General features: G+C 36.8%; 1 protein-coding gene across 4 annotated transcripts in view; it reads left to right on the top strand.

Annotated features, from left to right (window-relative positions):
* Positions 1–22,078, top strand: part of Stag1 (stromal antigen 1) — a 366,592-nt gene extending 344,514 nt beyond the window's left edge. For 3 of the 4 annotated variants that reach the window (XM_010625514.3, XM_010625515.3, XM_010625516.3), the window contains 6 exons: positions 12,380–12,585; positions 16,013–16,187; positions 17,498–17,608; positions 18,104–18,218; positions 19,979–20,059; positions 20,142–22,078. In XM_010625514.3, coding sequence (XP_010623816.1) covers positions 12,380–12,585; positions 16,013–16,187; positions 17,498–17,608; positions 18,104–18,218; positions 19,979–20,059; positions 20,142–20,165 — 712 coding nt within the window. In that variant the 3' untranslated portion in view covers positions 20,166–22,078. The remainder of the gene's footprint in view (positions 1–12,379; positions 12,586–16,012; positions 16,188–17,497; positions 17,609–18,103; positions 18,219–19,978; positions 20,060–20,141) is intronic. The other variant, XM_010625519.3, reaches the window with a different exon arrangement.
* The last annotated feature ends 858 nt before the right edge of the window (positions 22,079–22,936 follow it).

The following is a 22,936-nucleotide window of genomic DNA, read 5'->3' as shown; positions in this document are numbered from 1 at the left end:
CTAATTTTCGGTTTGGTTTGTTCTTACTTTTCTCACTTTCTGAGATACAGTAATAGATTGTTTTGGGGTTTTGGTTTGTTTTGGGTTTTTTTTATCAGTAGCAGGGATTGAACTCAGGACCTTGTACTTGGGAGGCAGGCATGGTGCCACTGAGCTAAAAATCCCTGGCCCAGTAATAGATTGTTTACTTGAGTCTCACTGCTTTGGTTATGTAAGCACTGATTGATGTAGATTTCCCTTTTAGTACTGTTTTTCCCTGTATTTCATAGTTCTGGGTATGTTGAGTTTACACATTCATTTCAAGATTTTTATTTTCCTTAATTCTTCATCCACTGGGGATTCAGGAATAAATTGTTTAATTTCCATGTACTGACATTGTTTTCCTAAGTTTTTCTTACTGATTCCTAAAGTTATTGTTTTATGGCTAAAACACCCAGTGTGATCTCAGTGTTTATTAAATTTGTTGAGTCTCATTTTGTATCCTTTCCTATGATTTATCCTGGAGAATGTTCCATATGCTATTAAGAAAAATAATTGTTTTGCAGTTGTTGGATGGAATGTTCTATAGATTATTGTTAGGTCCATTTGGTCTAGGGTACAATTTTGAAGAGTTGGTTTTTTGAGACAGGGTTTCACTCTCTAGCCCAGGCTGTCCTCACAGCAATCCATCCTCCTGCTTCAGCCTACTGGGTGCTGAAATTACAGGCATGCATCACCGCACCCAGCCTAGGGTACAATTTAACTCTTTTTTTCTTTGTTGGCCTGTCTGTTGCATAGTAGAGTTATGAAATTTCCATAGTATTACTATATTGAAGTCTATCTATCCCTTTAGATCTATTAATACTTACATATATTTAGAATTGTTTTTTCCTCCTATTGAATAGACATTATATAATAACTTTGTCTCTTTTAACTACTTTTGATTTTAAAACTTATCTGATATGATCATGGCTAATTCTGCCTTATTTGGGGTTCCATTGCATGAAATCTTATTTTATCCTTTGAATTTAAGTCGTACATGTGCTTAACAGTGAAATGAGTTCCTTCTAAACAACATGTGCGATAAAAAATACGGTAAATTTTTAAAAATGTGTTTCAGTAAAAGACATATTGTTATTAATTTCCCTCACACTGTCATGTACTTCTTGCCACTTTCTGAAGCAATGATGGAAGTTCTTTTTCGTGAATGTCATTAGTTACACTGTTATGGCTGTCTTAATGTTTGAGGCAACTCAAAGTGTTTACCTTTCGTGGTCATTTGAGTTTGGGGAAGTGCCAAGTCATAGAGTGCCTGCTCTAATTAATAAGGTAGATGAGAACACATGTCATATTTTTGACAGAAGCTGCTGTAAATATTTCAGGTTATCATAAAATATGGTGTTTAAAGATTTATTACAGTGAGACACATTGCCATTAATCCTCAGAATACTCAGAATATTTCCCCTTTTTCCGAACATATTTATTGCATCATTCTTTTTTGGTGTTTTGAGACAGTGTCTCACTGTGTAGTTGAGACTGACCTGGAACTCACTATGTAGGCCAGGTTGGTCTCCAACTGACAAAGATCCTCCTGCCTCAGCCTCCTGAGTGCTTAGGATTACAGGCATGTGCCACCATGGCCAGCTTCCCATCATTTTGGTTTTTTGAGAAGTCTCACTATGTAGTTGAGATTGATCTGGAACTCACTATTCACTATGTAGCCCAGGCTGGTCTCAACACACAATGATCCTCCTGCCTCAGCCTCCCAAGTGCTGGGATTACAGGCATGCACCACCTCACCCATCTCCCATCATTCTTGACAATGAATCTTTAACTTCTGTTTTTTAAATTTAAGCATTCACCACCATATCTTCGATTCACCTTTTGTATAGTTGTCTCTTTCCCACACTTTTGGTACTGAGGGTTGATCATAAGACCTCACAAATGCTAGACAAGGACTATACCACTGAACTATATCCTAGTTACACCCCATCCTTTTATTTTGAGACAGGATTCTCTAAATTGCCCAAATTAGACTCAAATTTTTGATCATCTCATTCCAGCCTTCCAGCTAACTAGGATTACAAGGTGTGTGTGACCACACCCAGCTTGTGTCTTGTTTTTATTCAGTCACTCTGTCTGTTAATTGGGGGATTTTATCCATTTTAAAGTCTTACTACAGCCATCTTATAACTTGTTTTTGTTTGTTTGTTTGTTTTGGTGTGTGTGTATGTGGTACTGAGGATCAAACTCAGGACCTTGTGCTTGCAAGGCAGGCACAGTGCCACAGAGCTAAATCTTTGGCCCCATTATAACTTTTTTTTTTCTTCCTCTTTTATAGTCTTCTTGGTTAACACGCTAGTGGTGTGTTTTGATTTCTTATGATTTTGGTCGCTGTACTCTAGTTTTTTTCTTTGTGGTTCCCATAAAACTTGCAAAAAGCAGCTTTTGATTATAGCAAGCTATTATGGTAACAACATAACTTGATCATAAAGTTAAACAGGGCTTGGGATGGTGTCCATTAGTAAGTGTGAGCATGCATGAGGTCCTGAGTTTAACCTCCAGCACCACTGAATATAATAGAGAAAACATATATACTTTTAAAAAAAGAACTCTTCATTTCATTCCATTCCTTATATTTTGAATGTTTGATTCCCATTTTTACATCTTCTTTTTTGCCAATCTGTTAACATAATACAATTTTTGTTTTTGTTTTATTTTGTTTTGTTCTAATTTTGAGACAGGCTCTCACTCAGTTGCCCATGCTAGCCTCAAACTTGTAATAGTCCTACCTCAGCCTCCCAGAATACTGGCTGGGATTACAGGTGGGTGCCATAATGCCCAGTTTGATTTAGTCTTCGTCCTAAAGAGATGAATGGTTTATATACTACTGTATTTATAATATTTTCTTAACTGTAAGTCTTATGCCTTCCAGTGTTTCATTCTTAATCATTAATATCTCTTAGTTTTGAGTTAGAAGAACTTCCATTATATCTGGTGGAGATAAAATCTCAGCTTTTTGTCTGGGTACATCTTTATCTCGCCTTCACTTTTAAAGAATAACTTTGCTGAGTACAGTATTTTCTGTGGGGAGATTTATTTTTCCTCTTTAGGACTTTGAAAATGTTATACTTTTCTTTCCTGGTCTGCAAAGTAAAGATTTCTACTTTAGAGCATTTTCAGTTCCTTTATCTAACCCTAATATCATAAATACTTGTTCTTTTGATACAGTCTGCTCAGTCTTTATTTTTCTTTCTTTCTTTTTTGATACTAAGGATTGAACTCGGATCCTTGTGCTTGAGAGGCAGGCGCGGCACCACTGAGCCAGTCCTCTTCATGCTTTTTTCTCTTCCAAGTGTATATTTTCCAAAAAGCATGACTTTAAACTCACTAATTCTTCTGTTTATTCTGTACTAAGTATGATGGCTTCTATTGGCTTTTTGTTTTCATGTAGTATAATTTTCAGCTCAAGGATTTTTTTAAAATGCTTGTGTGTCTGTTTATTTATGGTCTCAAAGTTGATTGAATTTCTTTTAAAAGGAATTATTCTTCTAAGAATTTACTAAACTGATTACATCTGGTCAGTTTTTAGAGCCTAATTTTGACCACTAGGAGAGGCCCCAGTTCCCTGGGAGTTCTTGTTAATGAGATGTCATCTACACTGTAAAAGTTGACTTTTTGTCCTTCCAGAACTTGTAAGCAGGCTGTTTATTCTCTCTTAGCCCATACCCACTTCTGCTATTTTAGCAGTAGATCTAGGCACCCTGTCTTCCAGGTTTGCTGAAAGTCCACTGTTGATATGTTACATCATTTCAGCATTATAGTGCAGTTTAAGCCCAGATTTGGCCCAAATCTGCATTTGGCTTTGTTCTTCAACATGAACTAGGGGAGTAGCTGAAAAGGACGGTCCAGGCTGGGACAGGGGAGTCCCAGAGTACTCATCTATTGCCACCAGTCTGTGGTCACAAATTTCAGGTTTCTGCCTATTCTGGACAGATTTGCCATGGAGGAACTAGCCCCAGACTTTATGCCATACACTTGACCACCAAAAGAAAGGTGAGCCCACAGTCCAGCAAGGCTGATGCTAAACTGGATTTCACTTGAGTTTCACAGCCACACATGAACTTCACAGTCTAGGGGAAGGGAAGTATGTCCCAGGCCCACCCAATGGTTGGCAATGATGTAGGCCAAAACTTGAGACTGTTTCACCAGTATGCAGATTTCCACCTGGCACTATGGCACGTCAAAAGGCTTCATCTACCAGCCCTATCCTGCTTATTATAGTGGACTTTAGTTTCTGCCTGAATCCAGGGCTTACCTTCATGAGTCCAGCAATAAGCTCTAAATTGGCTTTTCTGTCGCACTCCCCAGTAGACAAAATTTTTACTCCCAATCTGCTTCCTGGGGTTGAGAGGGCAGTGATGGTGGCAGTCTTATTAGCCACAGGATTTATGAAGCTCCAGGGGCACGGCCTGAGGACAGCTTTTCTGGGGCTCTGTCTAGCACTTGGTTTCAACATGGCAGGTTTAACTCATACTTTCATAACTAAGGCATGGACTTCTTTCTCCCTTCTGTAAGCCACAGGCATCTGTCCTGATGATAAGAGAAGAATAAGGGATGATATGTGGGTATCTCATATTCTCTGTGTGTATATGTGTCTTTCCCTCTCTTTCTATTTTGTTTGGTTTTTTGTTTTGTTATGTTTTGTTTTGTGGTACAGGGGATTGAACTCAGAACCTTGAGCTTGCTAGGCAGGCGGCAGAACCACTGAGCTAAATCCCCAGCCCTTGTTTTGTTTTTTTTTAATGCTGAGGATTAAGCCCAAGGAACACTGAGCTACTTCTTTTGAGATAGGGTCTTACTAAGTTACCCAGCCTGGGCTTGAACTTGTGATCGTCCTGCCTCAGCCTCCCAAGTATCTGGGATTATAGGAAATGAGCTGCTACAACTGGCTTTGGTGCATCTTTTAATTATACTAAACCAGGCACTGTGATCTCTCAACTGACTTTCTTAGCTCTTGTGAAGACACTTAGATGTGTAAATAGCTCTTCAAATTATTGTCTGTGGTGATTGCTGGAAGATCTTACTCAGCCACCTTGCTCCCTTGTCTGTGAATCTGAAAACTTCAGTATTGACATTTTGAAGCTATACATTTGGCTCTAAAGATGACTTTAGCTGCATCCTGTAACTGAGTTATATTGCATTTGTTTTCATACATTTCTAAGTTTCTTCTCATTTCACTTGTTATTTCTTCTTTAACCAATTGGTTTTTAGGAGTATTTCATTTAATTTTCACATAAAGTCCACAGCTTACAAATAAGTTCTGTTCCAGGAGAATGTTCATGAGTTGGATTCGCTTGTAAGTCCAACAGAGTGTTATGCATTTTTGACACAGATATACAATGTAAAGCATAAAAGAAAAACAAATGCCAGGTCCATTATTATCTGTGAAAGTTGGGGACTTACTATATTTGTAAATTTACAAATTTTCCATCTGTCACTGGTTTCTAATATCATTGTGCTATGGTAAGAGACCGTGTGTTGTTGACCTAAATCCTTTTTAATTTGTTGAGGCTTGTTTTATGAATCTACATATGGTCTGTCCCAGGGATAGAAAATGTTTCGTGTATATTTGAGAACATATATGTAGTATGCAATTTAAAAATATAGTGAATGTTTAATTTTTTACTGTATTATAGTAAAAGACATTGCCATGAATGCCCCTCAGCATACTCCCCTTGCTTCAGAAACACTTATGCCATCATTCTTGCCACTTTTTGAAGCAGTTCTTGAAGTCTTCTATCTTGAGTCTTTAGTTGTGCAGTTATGACTGTCTTCATGTCCTGAATCAATTCAAACATTTACCTTGCCAAGGATATTTTGACTTTGGTAAGATTCAGTGAATAGGTGGATGAGGACATGTTTTTGCAAGCCATTGGTTTTTCCATTGAATGATACTCAACAACAGCATTCAACTATATTTTTTATGATATCTTGGTAAAGACACTCACAAAAGAGGACTCCTACAACGGCTTCAGAAAGTGGCAAGAATGGGATAAGTAGATACAAAGCAAGGGAGACAGGATTAATGACATGTCTTTTATTGTAATAAATTTTTTCAATTTAAATATTCACCATTATTTTGATTACCCTTTGTATTCTTTGCTGGATGGAGTTTTGTTCTGTGGTTTCTTCAGTTTAGTTTTTAGTTTTGTTTGTAGCATTTTTGTTTGTTTGGGGTTTTTTGTTCTGTTTTTTGAGAAAAATTCTCACTATGTTGTTCAGGCTGGCCTTGAACTCACGACAATCCTCCTGCCTCAGCCTCTTGAGTGCTGGGATTATACGCATACACCACCATGCCTGGCTATTTATAGGTTTTTTTTGTTTGTTTTTGTGGTGCTGGGGATCGAACTCAGGACCTTGCACTTGCCAGGCAGGCACAGTGCTACTGAGCTAAATCCCAGGCCCATGGTTTATTTTTTGAGACAGGGTCTTGCTATGTAATTTTATAGTCCAGGCTGGCCTGAACTCGCAGCTGTCCCTGCCTCAGCCTCCCAAGTGCTGGGATTATAGGCATATGCCACTGCGCCCTGCTTTGTACTGTTTCATATTTTCTCTGTTATTTTACCTAATTGTACTGTCCTTTTTTTTTTTTTTTTTTCCTTTTTGAGGTGTGTGTGTTGTTTTATTTTGTTTTGTTTTGTTTTGTTTGTGGTGCAGGGACTCAATCCTAAAGCCTCATGAATGGTACGCACATTCTCTGACACTAAACCTTTCCCCAGCCCTCTATCCATCATTGAAAAATGAAGTATTAGCAGGGTGTGGTGGTGCATGACTGTAATCCCAGCACTTGGAAGTCTGAGGCAAGAGGATCGCTGTGAGTTCAAGACCACCCTGGGCTACATAGTGAGACCCTGTCTAAAAAAAAACGAAAAATGAAGTGTTGAAGTCACCAACGGTTTTTACTGAATTACCTATTGGACCTTTAGATTTTGCCACATTTTAGTTTCCTGTAATTTGTGGCTGTTACTAGACATTTAAATTGCTATATCTTCCTGATAGAAGGATTCGTGTCATTATAAAAGATCATATTGTTTCCAGTAAATTTTGTCTATTGTTTCTGATATTAACTCCTTTAGCTGTTTTGGCTGTTGTGTGTATGATAGTGTTTTATTTTCCTCTCCTTTCCTTTTCTACCTCTGTGTCCTTGAATCTGAAGTGTTTCACGTAGATAGCATATAGTTGAGTAATGTTTGTTCTTGCTGCTGTTAATTTGGGTAACAATCTGTATTATACTTTTTGTTTTCTATAGTTCTTTTGCATTTTTCATTTTGGTTTTTTTGTTCTTTACTGCCTCATTTCATATTGAGTGGATGTTTATTTTCTAATATAATATTTTGATTGATAATCCTTAATTGTATTTTGTGGTTTTCTCAGACCTTATAAAATACATCTTATCATAATTTACTTCAGATTTATTCTAACTCACCTCTAACAAAGTACAGAAACTTTGCTTCAATATAACTCCATTTTCTTCCTTCCTTTTTTGTGATGTTATTGTTATACATAGGTCATCTATTTATGTTACAAGCCCAATGATTATTACTTGATAGAATCTTTAGAAGCTGAGAAATAAAGGAAAGCACATATATGTTTATGGGCTTTGTTATGTTAGTTATCCTTCCTCTATACCATTTCTGGTTCTCTTCATTTCTTCCTGTGAATGTGGATAATCATTTGGTTGCTATAATATATGTAGCTTTTCTCCCACCTACCTCTTTTTGCATTGTTATTGGCCCAGTAATACAGTAATATAGTTGCTTTAAACATTCAGAAAATAAAGTATGCATGCAGTTATGTGGTCTTTTATAATTTCCTACATAATTACCTATACTGGCATTCTTTGTTTTTTCATATACATCCAGATTACCTTCTAGTACCATTTGCTTTCAGCTTAGTTTCCTTTAATAGTTCTTCTAGGGCAAGTTTGCTAGCAACAAATTGCTCAGATTTGTGTGTATTTGGGAACGTCTTTATTTTCTGCATAGTTTTGAAATACAGTCGTCTTCAGTATACAATCGTTAAGGGCTAACAATGCAGCTCAGAGGTAGAACCCTTACCTAGTATTCACAAAAACCTAGGTTCTATCCCCTTGATGGTAAAAAAAAAAAATCCTTGCTTTTACTTTTATCATTTCCACTGCCTTCTAGCCTCTGAAGCTAATGAGAAGTCAGTCTTAATCTTATTGGATTTCTTTTGTATATAATGAGTTACGTTTGCTTTCAAGCTTTTCTCTTACTGTTTGGCTCTCAGCATTTTTCTTGTAATGAATCTGTAGATATCTTTGCATTTGTTTGGAATTTATTGACCTTTGTAGATTTGTAGATCATTGCTTTTTCTCAAATTTAAGAAGTTTTAGTCTTTTTTTAAAATTCCTTTCTCATTCTTTGTATTCCTACTTACTGTAAATGTCAGGGCAGTTACTGGTGTCTTACATTTCTCTCAGCGTTGTTCATTTTTCTTCATTCTTTTTTCTCTTTTCAGGTTTCATGATCCCTTGATAACATCTTCAAACATGCTAATTTCTAGCTCAGACCTACTGTTGAGCGCCTGTTGTGGATTTTTAATTTCTATTATTGTACTTTTCAACTGCAGAATTTACATTTGACAGCTGTGGGTGTAGTTCAGTAGTAGAGCTTAGTATGCACAAATCTCTGAGTTCAATCCCCAGCACCAAAAATAACACTACCATTTGGTGTTTTTATTTTCTTTTTATTTATATTCTCTATCTGATGAAATAGTATCATCACAATTTCTTGTTTTTTAGATATGGCTTATTTAGGTGTTTAGATATAGTAATCACTTTGAAATTTTTGTAGGCCAGCTTCCTATTTGTTGATTTTTCTTATGTAGTATACATCACATTTGTTTCCTAGCATATATTTTTCTTGAAAACTAGACATTTTAGATAATGTATTATGTATTGTGATATAATTACCCAGTTTTGATATTCATCCCTTGCCATTCTAAAGCCTCGTTGTTTGCTTGGTCATTTGTTTAGCTACTTGGATGAATAAACTAAGTAAAATATTCTGTCATGTGCATCTCTGACAATCTCTGCTCTTATCAGTTTCACTTCATTTTTAACATTTGGCTTGGTTACCTCGAATTCACCCTTGGTCAGTACCATATGTTTGTGTAGCTTGATAGCTGCCATCCTAACTTAAAGGTATTTGTATTTTTACCCCATGTTTAAGCTAAGGACTAATAGTTTTGAAGATCTTTATCTGGTTACTTCTGAGTGGGGGCAGCATTGGAAACCCAGGTTTCTTCTTTTAAGCATAGCAGTTACTTAAGCAGAGCAATAATAATAAAATATTACCCTTCCATACAAGAATAAACAGGAGAGCTGAGGATGTAAATCAGTGGCACTGCGCTTGGCAAGCCCAAGGTCCTGAGTTCAATCCCTGGTACGGGAGGTGGGGGTAGGAAATGCCAGGATATCCCAGGAGCCTATTAATCACCAAGGATTGGTAATGAACCATTCTTCTACAGCCGAGGTAAGAAATAGCATGTCACAGAACATTATAAGCACAAGGAGGATGTGGTAGCCTATACTAAAATGAAACATTTAGAGTTCTTCAAATGGATCATTTTGTATTTGGGGAGCTTTTCAAAAAAATAATAACTTTTCATAATTAAGGTATATGACATGGTTTTTTAAATTAATTTTATTGGTACATTTAATATATGCAGTATGACGACATTGACTGTTGGAAATTTGTACCTTTACATAATCAATCTTGGTTCTTATTTTCCCCCACTCCCTTGCCCTCCCTTCAAGGCTTCCCTCCCTCCCTGTCTACAAAGACATTGTTTCCATTATTTTTCATTTTCATATATTAATTCCATTCCCTTTCCTTTTTCTTACCCATCCTGTTTCCCCTTCCTCTTTGTCCCTTTTCTTCCTGTTTCACATTATCTATTATACCTTTTAGTCCTTATTACACTTTCAGTTTTTCACACTAGAGAAACTATGCAGTGTTTTCACGTGTCCTATTTATGTCACTTAAAAGTATTGCCTCAATGTGCATCCATTTAGCTATAAATGTGTCTAACTTCTCATTTTTATGGCTGAGTAGTATTACATTTTTTTTTTAAACCATTTTCTTTATCCAATCTCCCATTGATGGGCAGTTGGGCTGCTTCCAAGTTGTAGCTATTACGAATTGTGCTGCTATAAACAGGGGTGCACATATATCACTGTGGTATGATTTTTTTAATTCTTTAGGGAAGATATCCAGCAGGAGAATAGCTGGGTCAAGTGGAACCTGTAATCCTAGTTCTTTGAGATACCTCCATACTGCTTTCCACAGTGGTTGCACAGTCTACACTCCCACCAGCAGTGGAGCAGATTTCATTTCCTCTTTACCCACAGCCATTTGTTATTGGTTGATTTCATGATTGCAGCCATTCTTTCTGGGGTGAGGTGGAATCTCAGCATTGTTTTCATTTGCATTTGTTGAGTGACTAGTGATATTGAACATTTTTTCATATGTTTATTTCTACTTAGAGAAATGTCTGTTCACTTCAGATGCCCATTTTTGGATCGGGTCTTTAAAAGCTCTTTATATATTCTAGATAGCAGACCTTTGAGGAACAGCTGGTGAAATTTTTTTCCCATATTGTGGGTTGTCTCTTCACAGTGTTGGTTTCTCTTGCTATACAGAAGCTTTTTAATAAGACATCCCACTTGTTGATTGTTTGGGCTAGCTCATGAGCAACTGAGGTTTTGTTCATAAATCTGTTCCTACGCCAGTGTCTTCAAGAGTTCTACGTAATCTCTCTTCCAGCTGGTTTAGTGTTTCTGTTTTAATATTCAGATCTTTAATCCATTTTAGTTTAGTGCATAGTGAGAGATATGGGTATACTTTTAATCTTTGGCAAGTTGTTTTGATATATGTTGTTTTATAAAGCTGATTAACAATTCCAAGAAATGACCTATCCCAAGAGGGCAGGGTGTTGTGCAGTTGCACAGGATAATAGTCCTGCCTCAACCTCCCTCATCTTTCATGTAGCTGGGATTACAGTCATGTGCCACCGCACCCTGCTCACCAGAAAGGATCTGTCCCTGGTTCACCCTGGCAAACTTCTGGATTCTTAGCTCTGTTGTTTTTTGCTAAAATCAGTGAACTTACAAGTACCCTCTTATTTTCCCTCTATTAAGATCTCTGCTGTTTTTAACAAGGCCCATAGGGAAGGAATTTCCTAGACTCCGTTCCAAATAAAGTCTGTCCCCGTCCCCGTCCCTGTGGTCCCGTGGGTGAGTGTGTGTGTGTGTGTCCCAACACAGCTATAAGCTTCTTTATAGTTTGCCTCAGCCCCTGAGCATAATGTTTAAGTTTATGCCACTGAAGAACAGAAGACAGAGGGATGGGATGAGATGGGATCGGATGAACAGGATCCTTCTCCCAGAATAACCCTTGCTCTTAGAGCCGGAAAAGACTGGGTAACCTCTGCTTCCAGCTTGTCCCTACATTTAGAACTAAAAATTAAGCCTTCAGAGCCCCTCGTGTGCACAGAATAGAGCTTCTACCCCACAGACTGGGGCTGGATACCCCCCCCCGCCCCCAAGCTGTTGCTCAAAATAGCTTCTGCACCACAGGACTCTAATGAGTGATAAGAAAAGTAAATTATTTGCTCTTTCAAGGTAGCCCTAGACTGAGGGCTGGGCCTCCTGTCTGGAGCAGTTTCCATAGCACAGAGCTGCAGTAAGAGGGAACAAGGAAGGAGAAAAACTATTAGTTTAAATGTGTTGTACCGCTTGTTTTTCTTACCAAAATTCAGTAATTTTCTTAAATAATTTTTTTCCTATTTAATATATGCACTTATGAGGGCCAGGGATTGAGCTCATTGGTGCTGCTGCCAGCCTCACAAGCACCAGGTCCCAAGTTGGAGCCCTGGTACCAAAAAAATAGAGAATTTACAAAGACTTTACATATTGTCTTTCATTATTTTACCGGTTAATAAAATATTTTGCTGTGGAGCTGGTATGCCAACTTCCTCGCTGCACCACTTCAGTTTCTACCTCGATCTGAATGCTTTAAAAGAAAACTCAGTCATCTTTTTGAGCCAAACTTTTTTTTTCCACACTGGTACATAAAAAGCAAAGGAAGAAATATAGGAAAGCATATACACACACACACTTCTCTGGTTTAAGAGTATTCCAGGAATATAGGAAGCAAAACCATAATTCTCAATCTTTTTTTCTAAAGGTAGCCACAGTTATTGTCTTCCTTGAGAGTTCTTTAGAATCTGCAGAAAGATTCAAATTAAGAAAAAACAAGTGATACATGAACTACTTACAGGAAAATCACTACTATTTGTATTATGTTTCTAGTCATTCGTACCTTGAGAAATTCCTTACTGAGCAGATGATGGAAAGGAGGGAAGATGTATGGCTTCCACTCATCTCCTACAGAAATTCATTAGTCACTGGGGGTGAAGATGATAGAATGTCTGTGAACAGTGGAAGCAGCAGTAGCAAAACCTCCTCAGTAAGAAATAAGAAAGGACGACCCCCACTTCACAAAAAAAGAGTAGAAGGTAAGTCTGCCTTGTCTGCCTTCATATTGAGACATATAGTTTGTTTGGGATAAGTAAAGTGGCAAAATGTCTTGCTGAGGCAAGATAGTGTTAGGCACATAATTTCCTTGTACATTTGATCCATACTGACATATCCGGGTAAAAAGATTAGAATAGGCAAAATGAAAAGAGCCCAAGACAAAAAAGTATGAAGAAGCTTTGAGTAGAGGAAGATAGCGCAGAGAAAAAGAAGCAGTTATGAAAGGCTACAGAGTTGATCCCCATACCATATGCCTCTGCTACACTGAAATTTAAGATACTATATTAAAATTCATCCTAATATAGGGATACTGCTATTTGAAGGGAACAAACTGAGCATGCCAGAATATCTTTGCAGTTCTACCATTTGTTGGTTAATTTATTTTTGCCATAAGACAGTGACAGTCAAAACTGGTTTAATAACCCCCTGGACTGTGGGAAACAGGAAGTTGAATTGTTATGAAAATCTGCTTCAGTGATAGGTATTTCTATATCTAAAAATTGCTGCTAAAACACAGCATTTCTCTTTGACTTACTGAAAGAAGCCTCAAAGTAAACATACTTATTTTCTGAAATAATCTTCTTTTTCTCCATGTTTTTATTAAATTTTCTCCAAACCAAGAGAAGGCGGCATGGAGCTAAGTATTGCTCTCCTGCTCTTTTTTAAAACTTATTCATATTTCAGCACCGTGTCTGCTGCCTAAAAAACTAATTTATCAAAGGTTTTTAAAAATATGTGGCAAAATTAATTAGAATTTAAGTCTAATGTGTTTTTCATTACTGGGAAGTAAATGTTGACTACAAACTCCAAAATCCGTTCCTAAATTCAAAGCTGGCTTTCTCATTTATCAAGTGTGTGACTTTTGAGCATGTTACTTAAACCTCTCTAAGCTTCAATGGTTAATCAAATGAAAGAATACCTAGCCTGTCCATGTGAATATTAAATGATATACTCCAAATAGAACACATAGTACAGGCTTAGTACTAAGCACAATGTTTAGCCCAAAAGTAGCATTCAATAAATGTTAGCAGCTATTAGCAGAATGCCATGATCATAGAGTAATGCCTCTTATCTAGTATCAGATTAGGCAGCATCTGTATTTAAAAGAGAATAAGAGTTAAATGTTAATGTAAAGTTTAACATCCTAAAAACAGTTTAAGATTTCAAGTATAAGACTTAGTCTTTTTAGTCCAAGGAATGAAAATATAAAATCTTATCTTTATACTATAGGATCCTAGACTTTTCTATAAAGAATTACTCCATTTCTCTTAGAGGATGCTATAGAAAATATTTTCAATTAGGGTGTCCCATGTCTATATATATATTTCTTATAACATAGATGGGATATTCATATTGGCCAACGTTCATTAGATAGTTATTATGTTTTATTATAACTAATACTAATACAATTGAATTATGTAATCTTTTATAGATGTCATATAAATTAACTTTGAATTCAACACTTTTATCCAAATTTTACATAGGAGAAACTAAGGATTAGACAACTTAAATAACTATATGTCAAATATTTTAAAAAACATATATCACTCACTAATGGAAGTCAGTACTACCTTTAAGACTACAGACACATTTATACACCAGAAATCCTAATTTGGTAATTGTTAGATTATAAAAACTTTGCTCTGTATGAATTTGAAACTTACATAATGACTGAAAAGAGGTTGCTTGTCTAGAGCCCTTAGGCAGCAGAGTTTCATCTATTTGGGATGAAGATGAAGAGTACATTACCAAAAATGTTTTCACTGAGGAATCTTTAAGTGATTAAATGGACCCATTTAAGAGGAGAGAGCTTTTGAAGTTATTCATCTAAGTCTCTATCAAGCATCTTTCTAAGAACTAGTTTAAGTGCTACAGATTAGGAATAAAAGAGCTCTTAGTGGTGATGGAGAGACAGAGGAAAAAAAATGCAATTGGAGTTCAGCATGATGGGCTGGACATAGGTTCTGGGAACATACATAGGGTGACTAAATTTTTAATGAATCAGGAAAGATTTTCTACACAAGAGGACATGAAGTAAAGAGCCGACAAATGATTTTAGGTAAGAATCTAAGTAATAGTCTTTTGAGCATAAAATTTAAGTGTAGAAAAGAATAAAAGTTTTGAATTAAATGTCAGATTTAAAGTAATACAAATAGTTGATGATTAAACACATCACAAGAGATTGAGTAGTGAGTTTCAGATCATTAGAATAGCTTTAACCAGACAATGGGTGGGTATTTTCAGGGACAGAAAATCCATTCCACGAGGTACACATGTGTTTGGCAAAACGTTATAAAACAGATGCCAGGGCCAGGGGCTGGGGATTTAGCTCAGTGGTTTGGCCACCTGCCTCATAAGCTCAAGGACCCAAGATGGATCCCTGGTACCAAAACAAAACAAAAAAAAGGGCTGGGGATTTAGCTCAGTGGTTCCACCACCTGCCTTGCAAGCACAAGGACCGGAGTTTGGTCCCTGGTACCAAAAAAAAAACAGATGCAGTGCTCAATAGCATACAAGGAACCTAACATACATACATCGCTGACCTTAATTAGGAGAAAATGGGATTCATACTATACTTTGTGATTTAAATTTTTCAGAAAATTGTAAAACTCTTCTCATAGTAACTTAGAATTTTTATATGCAGAAAGAAAATGAATGCATTATTTTATCAGGATGTTTTACGTGTGCAAATGGTGCTTTAATATTTATAAAGCATCTTTAGGAGAAGGGGGTATGCCTGGGTGCCCTTGAAGGAATTTAAATCTGATTACAGTACAGAGATAACACAGACACAAGACAAATTACCTGCTAATATAAGATAGTGTATAATTACATCTTTAGTAAGCAGAAATTATTTCATTTCCTTTAAAAGTTAAATGAGAATGATAAGTGGTGGGGTGATGAAATGAAACTCTCTTTTCTTACCTTCACTTGGATAAGTTGGCAAGAGAGTTATTTCTCTGCAGTGTCCAATTCTGTGAGGGATTTTGCTGGTTCCTCTGTAAATGCCACCAGTCTTTAAGTGCTGCTGCCTACCTTGTGAGGCCTAACAGATAGGCCCTTTATTACTTGAGAAAAGGGAAGTTGTAGAGGTCTGTGGCTGACTCCACTCTTAAGTTGAATGAATCCTGAGATGGACTTGAGACATGATGTTGTGATAGCTAACATTTGCCTTACATTGCCTTATTTAATCTTACAATTCTGTGAGGCCTAGGTATTGCTATCTCCATTTGATATGTGAGAAAACCGATCTTTGGAAGTTTAATAACTTCATACAAAGAAGTAGTATCACTAGGATTCAAAGTAGGCAGTACATCTGCAAAGCCATGCTCTTCAAGTCAGTGTTGTAACTACCACCAAAGTTGACTCCTTGTGTGACATTGAGAGACTCTGACTGAAATTTTACAGATGAAAGTCTGGATAACACATGGCTAAACAGGACAGACACCATGATTCAGACTCCTGGCCCCCTGCCAGCCCCCCAGCTCACTTCCACTGTGCTGCGAGAGAATAGTCGGCCCTTGGGAGAACAGATTCAAGAACCTGAGTCTGAACATGGTTCTGAACCAGACTTTTTACACAAGTAAGTACTAACAGTTCATTTTCTTGGTGTAAAACCTGCAGTTGTCAAAGAAAGTAAAATTACTCAAGAAAAACTTTGTGGCTAGGCATGGTGTACATGCCTATAATCCCAGAACTTGAAGAAAGAAAAGAAAAACTTTGTTCATCACAGCGCATTGCCAGTGATATCTTAAAAATGAAGCCATTGGGTAACTCATATGACATTAAAAGTCCATAAAGTGTTGTGGATATCACATCCTCAACGTTCAGGGACTTTTTCTGACTTAGTGCAGTGATGAAGAACCTTTTAGAGACTGAATACCCAAACTGCAACCCAAAATCCACATATTTATCAGAGTGTGCCAACATTTCAATTAAACATGAATACTGAGGTTTTAGTTTAGAAAAAATAACTCACATCTTGTCTTAAAAGAAAAACACAGTAACATGCATGCCATGGGTTCACCACCACTGACTTGGTGGAACAAGCTTTTTGTCATTAGCCTTGATTTTCTTATATTTCAAGAAAGAATGGTAACTTCCTAGGACTTTTGCCTTACGTCCAACATCTTGCGTAAGATGGGTTGTCTTACCAGTATAGTACAGGTTCTCCTTACTTGAGCCATGTTACCTTCCCTCCCATGACCTTCACATTTTTTAGTCCCTTTGGCCACAGTGTCTTTTTCCTGGGTTTATAGCCTTGGTCTTTTTAGCCCAAACATTATAGGTCCAATTAAAGTAGTAGCCCCACAGAATATAAAGATAGCTAGAGAAAATTTTGAAAATTTCAGGTGAAAGATTTTTATCTGCTAAAAATCACTGCAGTTTATATCCTATAAAATTACCAAGAGGAACATTTATGCAAGTTCTCATTGTTGCTAAGTATAGAGTACAAGTGAAGATTTGACTCAGGATTCAGAAATTGTTATAAGGACTTGTAAGTCTTCCTAAATACAGTACTGATAAAAGATGTGCTCCAGGCCACTATCATTTCTGTTACTTAGGGTTTATTTTCAAGATAGATACATATAACTGTGACTGGTGCAACAGTCTGAAACAAGTTGAAGTGCCCTTGTTGGGTAGAGATTTGTGAGTTAACGGCTGTTTAGGCATTAACAGCTGTCTCAAGCCTGCTTCTCTTAAAGATTTAGTGATCTTTTTGGGCAACTTACTGCCTTTTTTTGGCAAAGGTACTGGAATAAATCCAGCTAATACTACCCTTACATAGGGATTAAAGCCAACCAGCTACAACTTTCCTAGCATGGGGCTGATTAGCTAATACATTATCTGCTGCCACAAAATGACTAATACCTCTCCTCCCTTCTCCCACAGTCCACAGATGCAGATCTCTTGGTTAGGCCAGCCGAAGTTAGAAGACCTGAATCGCAAGGACAGAACAGGAATAAACTACATGAAAGTGAGAACTGGAGTAAGGCACGCTGTGTAAGTGTTAAATTGACTGTTAGAAGAACATAACTGTGTGGGGTAGTTCTGATGTTTAGTCTTGAGTTAAAGTTACAACTCTGTACATGCTATGCAACATAGCAATAGAGGGTATGAGCTTTTGAGACGTTCAACATTTAAAGCATAGAGCTTAACATTTTGCCAGTTATGTGGCCTATTGTAGCAAGCTCTAAAACACCTGTCTCAAGCTGCTCATTTATAAAATTAAGGCTGTAGTATGAAACAGAATTTTGGTGGAATTGTCACATAGCTGATTTTTATTTATATCTATCTTGCATTTGGTTATACTGCGTTTCCTTCTGATGACATTTTCAGTGAGCCAAAAGAATCCTTAATTGTAGTTAAGTATCATAATTTTTGTAGTCTACAAATGATAATTATGTTGGTTAAAAGAACTAATTATGAAAGAGCCAGGACTCCAAGACTCCAAATTAGATGAGTAACGGCTTTCTGACTATACCTTTCCCTTACCAGTCGGGGTCTAATGGAAGAAGATGCTGAGCCCATCTTTGAGGATGTGATGATGTCATCCCGGAGCCAATTAGAAGACATGAATGAAGAATTTGAAGACACCATGGTTATTGATCTGGTAAGAAAATTCACTGTTTTTTCTTCTCTTAAAATATGTGAAGGTGCACTGGGAAGGGAGGGTGCAGTAAGGTATGGTAACATTGATCACTGGTGGGTATTTGGATGAGCTTCTGTGTTTTTTTAAGCTAGCTTTCAAAGCATATTTGTACATATTTGTACATATTTGTACTAAGGATTTGGCTCCTTATAAAAGAGCTCACACCAGATCTTTTAGCATAGTGTTGTGTATCAGGCATCTTGTACTTTACTAAATTGTAGTCTTTTAACAATACAGTCTGGGGCTGGGGATTTAGCTCAGTGGTTCTGCCACCTGCCTTACATACACAAGGATCCAAGTTCGATCCACAGTACCAAAAAAATGCAGTCTGTATTCCAACATAACAATCAGAAGCAGATCCTAGAATTTGTGTTCATGGTATTTTAGAAGTTTTCATTAACTATAGACAACATGTTGAAATAGTTACAGGTGAAATGACTTAGGAAAGAAAAATACGGTAAGGAAACTCAGTGAAACAAGATCAATCAAATGTTGAAGCACGGTGATATCAGTTGGCTAGGACTGCCATAACACATACTATAGACTAGGTGGCGTAAACAGTTAGAAATCCAAAAAGAATTGTTAGCAGTCCTGTTTCACTTTGAGTTGTCTCTCCTTGGTTTATAAATGGCTGCCTTTTTCCTTTGTCTCTATATGATCTATTATCTCTGTCTTATAAGGACACCAATTGTGAGATTAGGTTCCACCCATATGACCTCATTTGGCCTTAATTACCTTTTTTTTTTAATTTAGATTTTGCTTTTACTTATTTTTTCTCATTGAGTTTATTGGTACATTTTAGGTATGCAGTACAGTTACATTCATCATTGGGATCTTGTACATGACAGGTCTCGGTTCTCATTTCTTCCCTTTATCCCTGCCCTCCCTTCACCCCTCCTCCCTTCCGTATTTACAAATACTTTACTTCCATTTTTTCATTTTCTCATGTTTTTTTTTTCTTTTCCCTTATTACCTTTCCCTTACCCTTCCCACTTCCCCTACACCTTTAGCCCATTTCTTCCTATTTCACATTGTTGATTATATCATTAGGATCTTCTGTACCATTATAGTTTTTTATACCAGAGAAACTATTCGGTATTTATACATATATGACTTTATTTCACCCATATGACTTCATTTGACCTTAATGACCTCTTTTTAAAGGCCCTATCTTCAAATATAGTCACATTCTTTGGTTTTAGGAGTTAGGACTTCAATATAAAATGAGGCAGGGCAGTCACAATTCAGCCCATGACATTCTGTTTTGCATATGTTGGACTTCTATAGTTAAAAGTTTAGAATGACATGATCTCCTATTTCTTTTAATCTATAACCTTCCTATCCCCCAGCCCCCTGAAGGCTTTCCAACTACCTACTTTGGAGATTTCACTGAGGTCTATCATCTAGTATTTGATCATTTTTATAATTATCTCATGATTTGAAAGATGTTTGGGGCCTAAACTTATATGCATTTACATGTTCAATTTATTCATTTTTACCTGAAAGCCCTTTTTTGTCTTTTGATAATTAAAAGCAAAAAATACATTTAGACTTTAAAAATCTGTGCTTCTCATTCTTCTAAAAAAGCCAGATTCTCATTCTTCTTTCAGAACTGACGCTTAATGTTTCAGTATACTGTCAGAAATATTAGCTATTTATCACAATTTATTATCTTAATGGTCTTGGGGGAAAAAGTAAGCTTAAGTGATTTCTCTTTGCAGCCTCCATCAAGAAATCGGCGAGAGAGAGCTGAGCTGAGGCCAGACTTCTTTGACTCTGCAGCTATCATAGAGGATGATTCAGTAAATATTAAATTATTACTGCTTTTTACTTAGGGTTTCTGGGTCTTCTATATTCATGAAATTGTTCCTCTTGTTTTTCTAGGGATTTGGAATGCCTATGTTCTGAAATCTGAAGAAAATTTACAAATCTGGAACTCTATTATTTAGAGCTAGAGGCCTATATACTGTGATAGCTTCTATGGGGAAAAAACACTTTTGACGTGATCTGATTTTTTTTTTAATCAAATGATTAAGGTCAATCCCTTTTTGCAGTGACAGAGAAGAGGAGCATGTAAATTACCCAAGGAAGTGTTGGTGAATGTCACCTCATAAAGACTGACCCAAAAAATCATTTGTGTCCTAATACTGGACTTATCTCAGTACAGATGTGTGTTTTTCTGGAGGGAGGAAGAAATTTTAAATTTTTAAAACAACTGTCAAAATAAACACTGTTATACACCTGTTTTATGAACTCAACATTGAGTAAAAAAAATATTTTTAACTTTATTTTCCTGTTGTACAATTTAAAAACCGTTTTAACATTTTGCCTTTTTATGTTTTAAAAGCTAACCATTTTTATTAAACCTATGAGTAAGCAGCTTATCCTAATTGCCGAAGAGTGTTTTTGGAGCTCACTGGATTTGGTTGACCTTGTGAATACAGAAACATGCAAGAACAGAACACTGACAAGCTAAGATGAAATTGTGACATCGTGCATCTCTGCCAAAAACCACACCCCCTCTGTGAATATGGATATGAATTACCAGATTTTATATACTCTTGAATAAAAAGGTTTATTTTTATTTATAAATGGGCATAAATGTCCACGCAGCCATTTTTCCAACAGATGCTGTACACCATTCATTTTATATAGAATAGGGAGATTCGAATACAGTGCATTTTCTATTGGTATTTGTTCTGTGCATTTTTAGCAACTTCTACCAGCAAATAAAGTATTCTCAGTAAAACAAAACTGGTTCTCAAGTTATCAGTTCACTGTTTTTACCACTTATTTCATGCCCTGCCAAATTCAGGCTACACAAATATCCATTTTCTTACAAAGATAATCATGAGGAAATCCACTAACATTCAAAAGTAATTTAAGTGTAACATGACTGTGTCTACTTCCAATGCACTTAATGCCCTTAAGCGCTGATTTTGTGAATTAAGTTTGCCAATTATAGAAGTTTGTACTGCATAGAAGTCTGTGCTTAAGAGGATGAAGTTCCTAAGCTTACCTTGAAATACAGCTTACATTTCAGTGTTAAATGTGCATAGAAGAAAAATTATTTGGGGGTAAGAAATTATGAATCTTCAGGACAGTCTTCAATGGTTTAGAGATACAATCCTGTTATTTTTTTTTAAGACTTGCTGCTATTGTTTTTAAAAGCCCATATAGTTTCTTCCTCATTTTTAATGTTAAGTCTCAGAATTTCCAAACCAATCCATCCACAGCTGTTTCTGAGTTGGTTTTTTAAATAGCTGCAACAAAATCATGAGGCTTTCCTTTTTTACCAAAAAATGAAAGACATTTTTAAAAAGTTCTGTGCATCTAATAATTCTGTGTAGGAAAACAGAATGGGTTTTACTCATCTTTTAGTAGACACAAAACATTTTTCTCACAATTTGTACAGTTTGGAAAAACTTTGGTCACCAAAAATGTTTTAATTGCTAGTCAATTCTTGGGCTCTAAGGAGGGTGGGCTTTGCTGGAAGTAAAGAGGCAGGAAAGACTGGATAGTCCACCCCTACCATACCTGCAGTTCTGGCAGGGAGCAAGCCTGGAGGGGCCTGGCACATGCCTGGTTCTTTGCTTGACAGTCTCTTGTGGAAAACAGATGCTGACTTAAAATCACAGACTACCAAGCAATCTACTCCAATGGGTTTCCAGTTCAGTTGGAAGTCAATCAAATTTTTGTATTTTCAGTGTCTCCTTGATTGGTTTTGCTAGTAATTCTGTAAATTGTACATTTGCAATATGAGGTTTTTTTTCCTTTTGTACAATTTGAAACTAATGCTTCACTTTTCCTTTAATAAACTATTCAAAATCAGGCCTGTGGTAGTCATCCTATTGTTCCTACTAAGTAAAGCTTTAAGTATACTATTTGCTTTCCTGCTTGCTCTTCACAAAGTTTGCTGTTATAATTTGTTAAACAATGGTAAGTTTACCATAATAGGTGTTCGTATGTTTTAAGGAAAAATGTAGGATTAGTTCACAAAATTTTCTTTCATTCCTTGGATTTCCTTAGAGCAAATAAGTAGGCCTAGTTATCTGAGGACTCTCCTACAGGACAAGTTTTAGAGGTAGCATTCAGGGGACATCCACTGCCCACAGCCTGCATTCTTCCCCTAAGCTCAGTGCAGCTGTGTTGAGCAGTGGCCCTCTGAAGACCACCAGACTGTATATAATCTCAGTGCTGCAGAATTCTGCAACAGTTTACCACTGCGTCAAACCTGACTGTCCTTGGGGCTGAGCTCATTAAACAGCATCAAATCCCTATGTAGTAAAAGATTGGAATATAAGAAATAAAATCAGCAGGTGAGCTCTCCAGGCAGCCAAAGAGAGATGCTGATTAGGACAGATCTGTCTGTGACAGCTCAACTTGAAGGCTACACAAGCTTGAGAGTAAAACAGGACTTTACCTACGTTTGCTTTGGGATAGACAGACTTCCAGATTGCTGAACTATCTACTCACTGGCCCTGCTCACAGAGACCATCAACCAGAGAAAAGCAGGAATTATGTCTTTAGTGAAACATTTGGTGCCTGCTCAGGCTATTCCTACATGATCATGCTCAGTGTTCTGTCCCTACTAAGTGCCTGTTTTGGGAGGACCTTTATCAGGTACCACTTGGGGGAGAGGAGAGCAGTACATGCTGAGCTATATATATATATATATA

The sequence above is a fragment of the Fukomys damarensis genome, unplaced genomic scaffold, assembly GCF_012274545.1.
Source record: "Fukomys damarensis isolate Sample0158 unplaced genomic scaffold, DMR_v1.0_HiC HiC_scaffold_37, whole genome shotgun sequence".
Taxonomy (NCBI): domain Eukaryota; kingdom Metazoa; phylum Chordata; class Mammalia; order Rodentia; family Bathyergidae; genus Fukomys; species Fukomys damarensis.
This window is presented reverse-complemented; position numbering and strand designations above follow the sequence as displayed.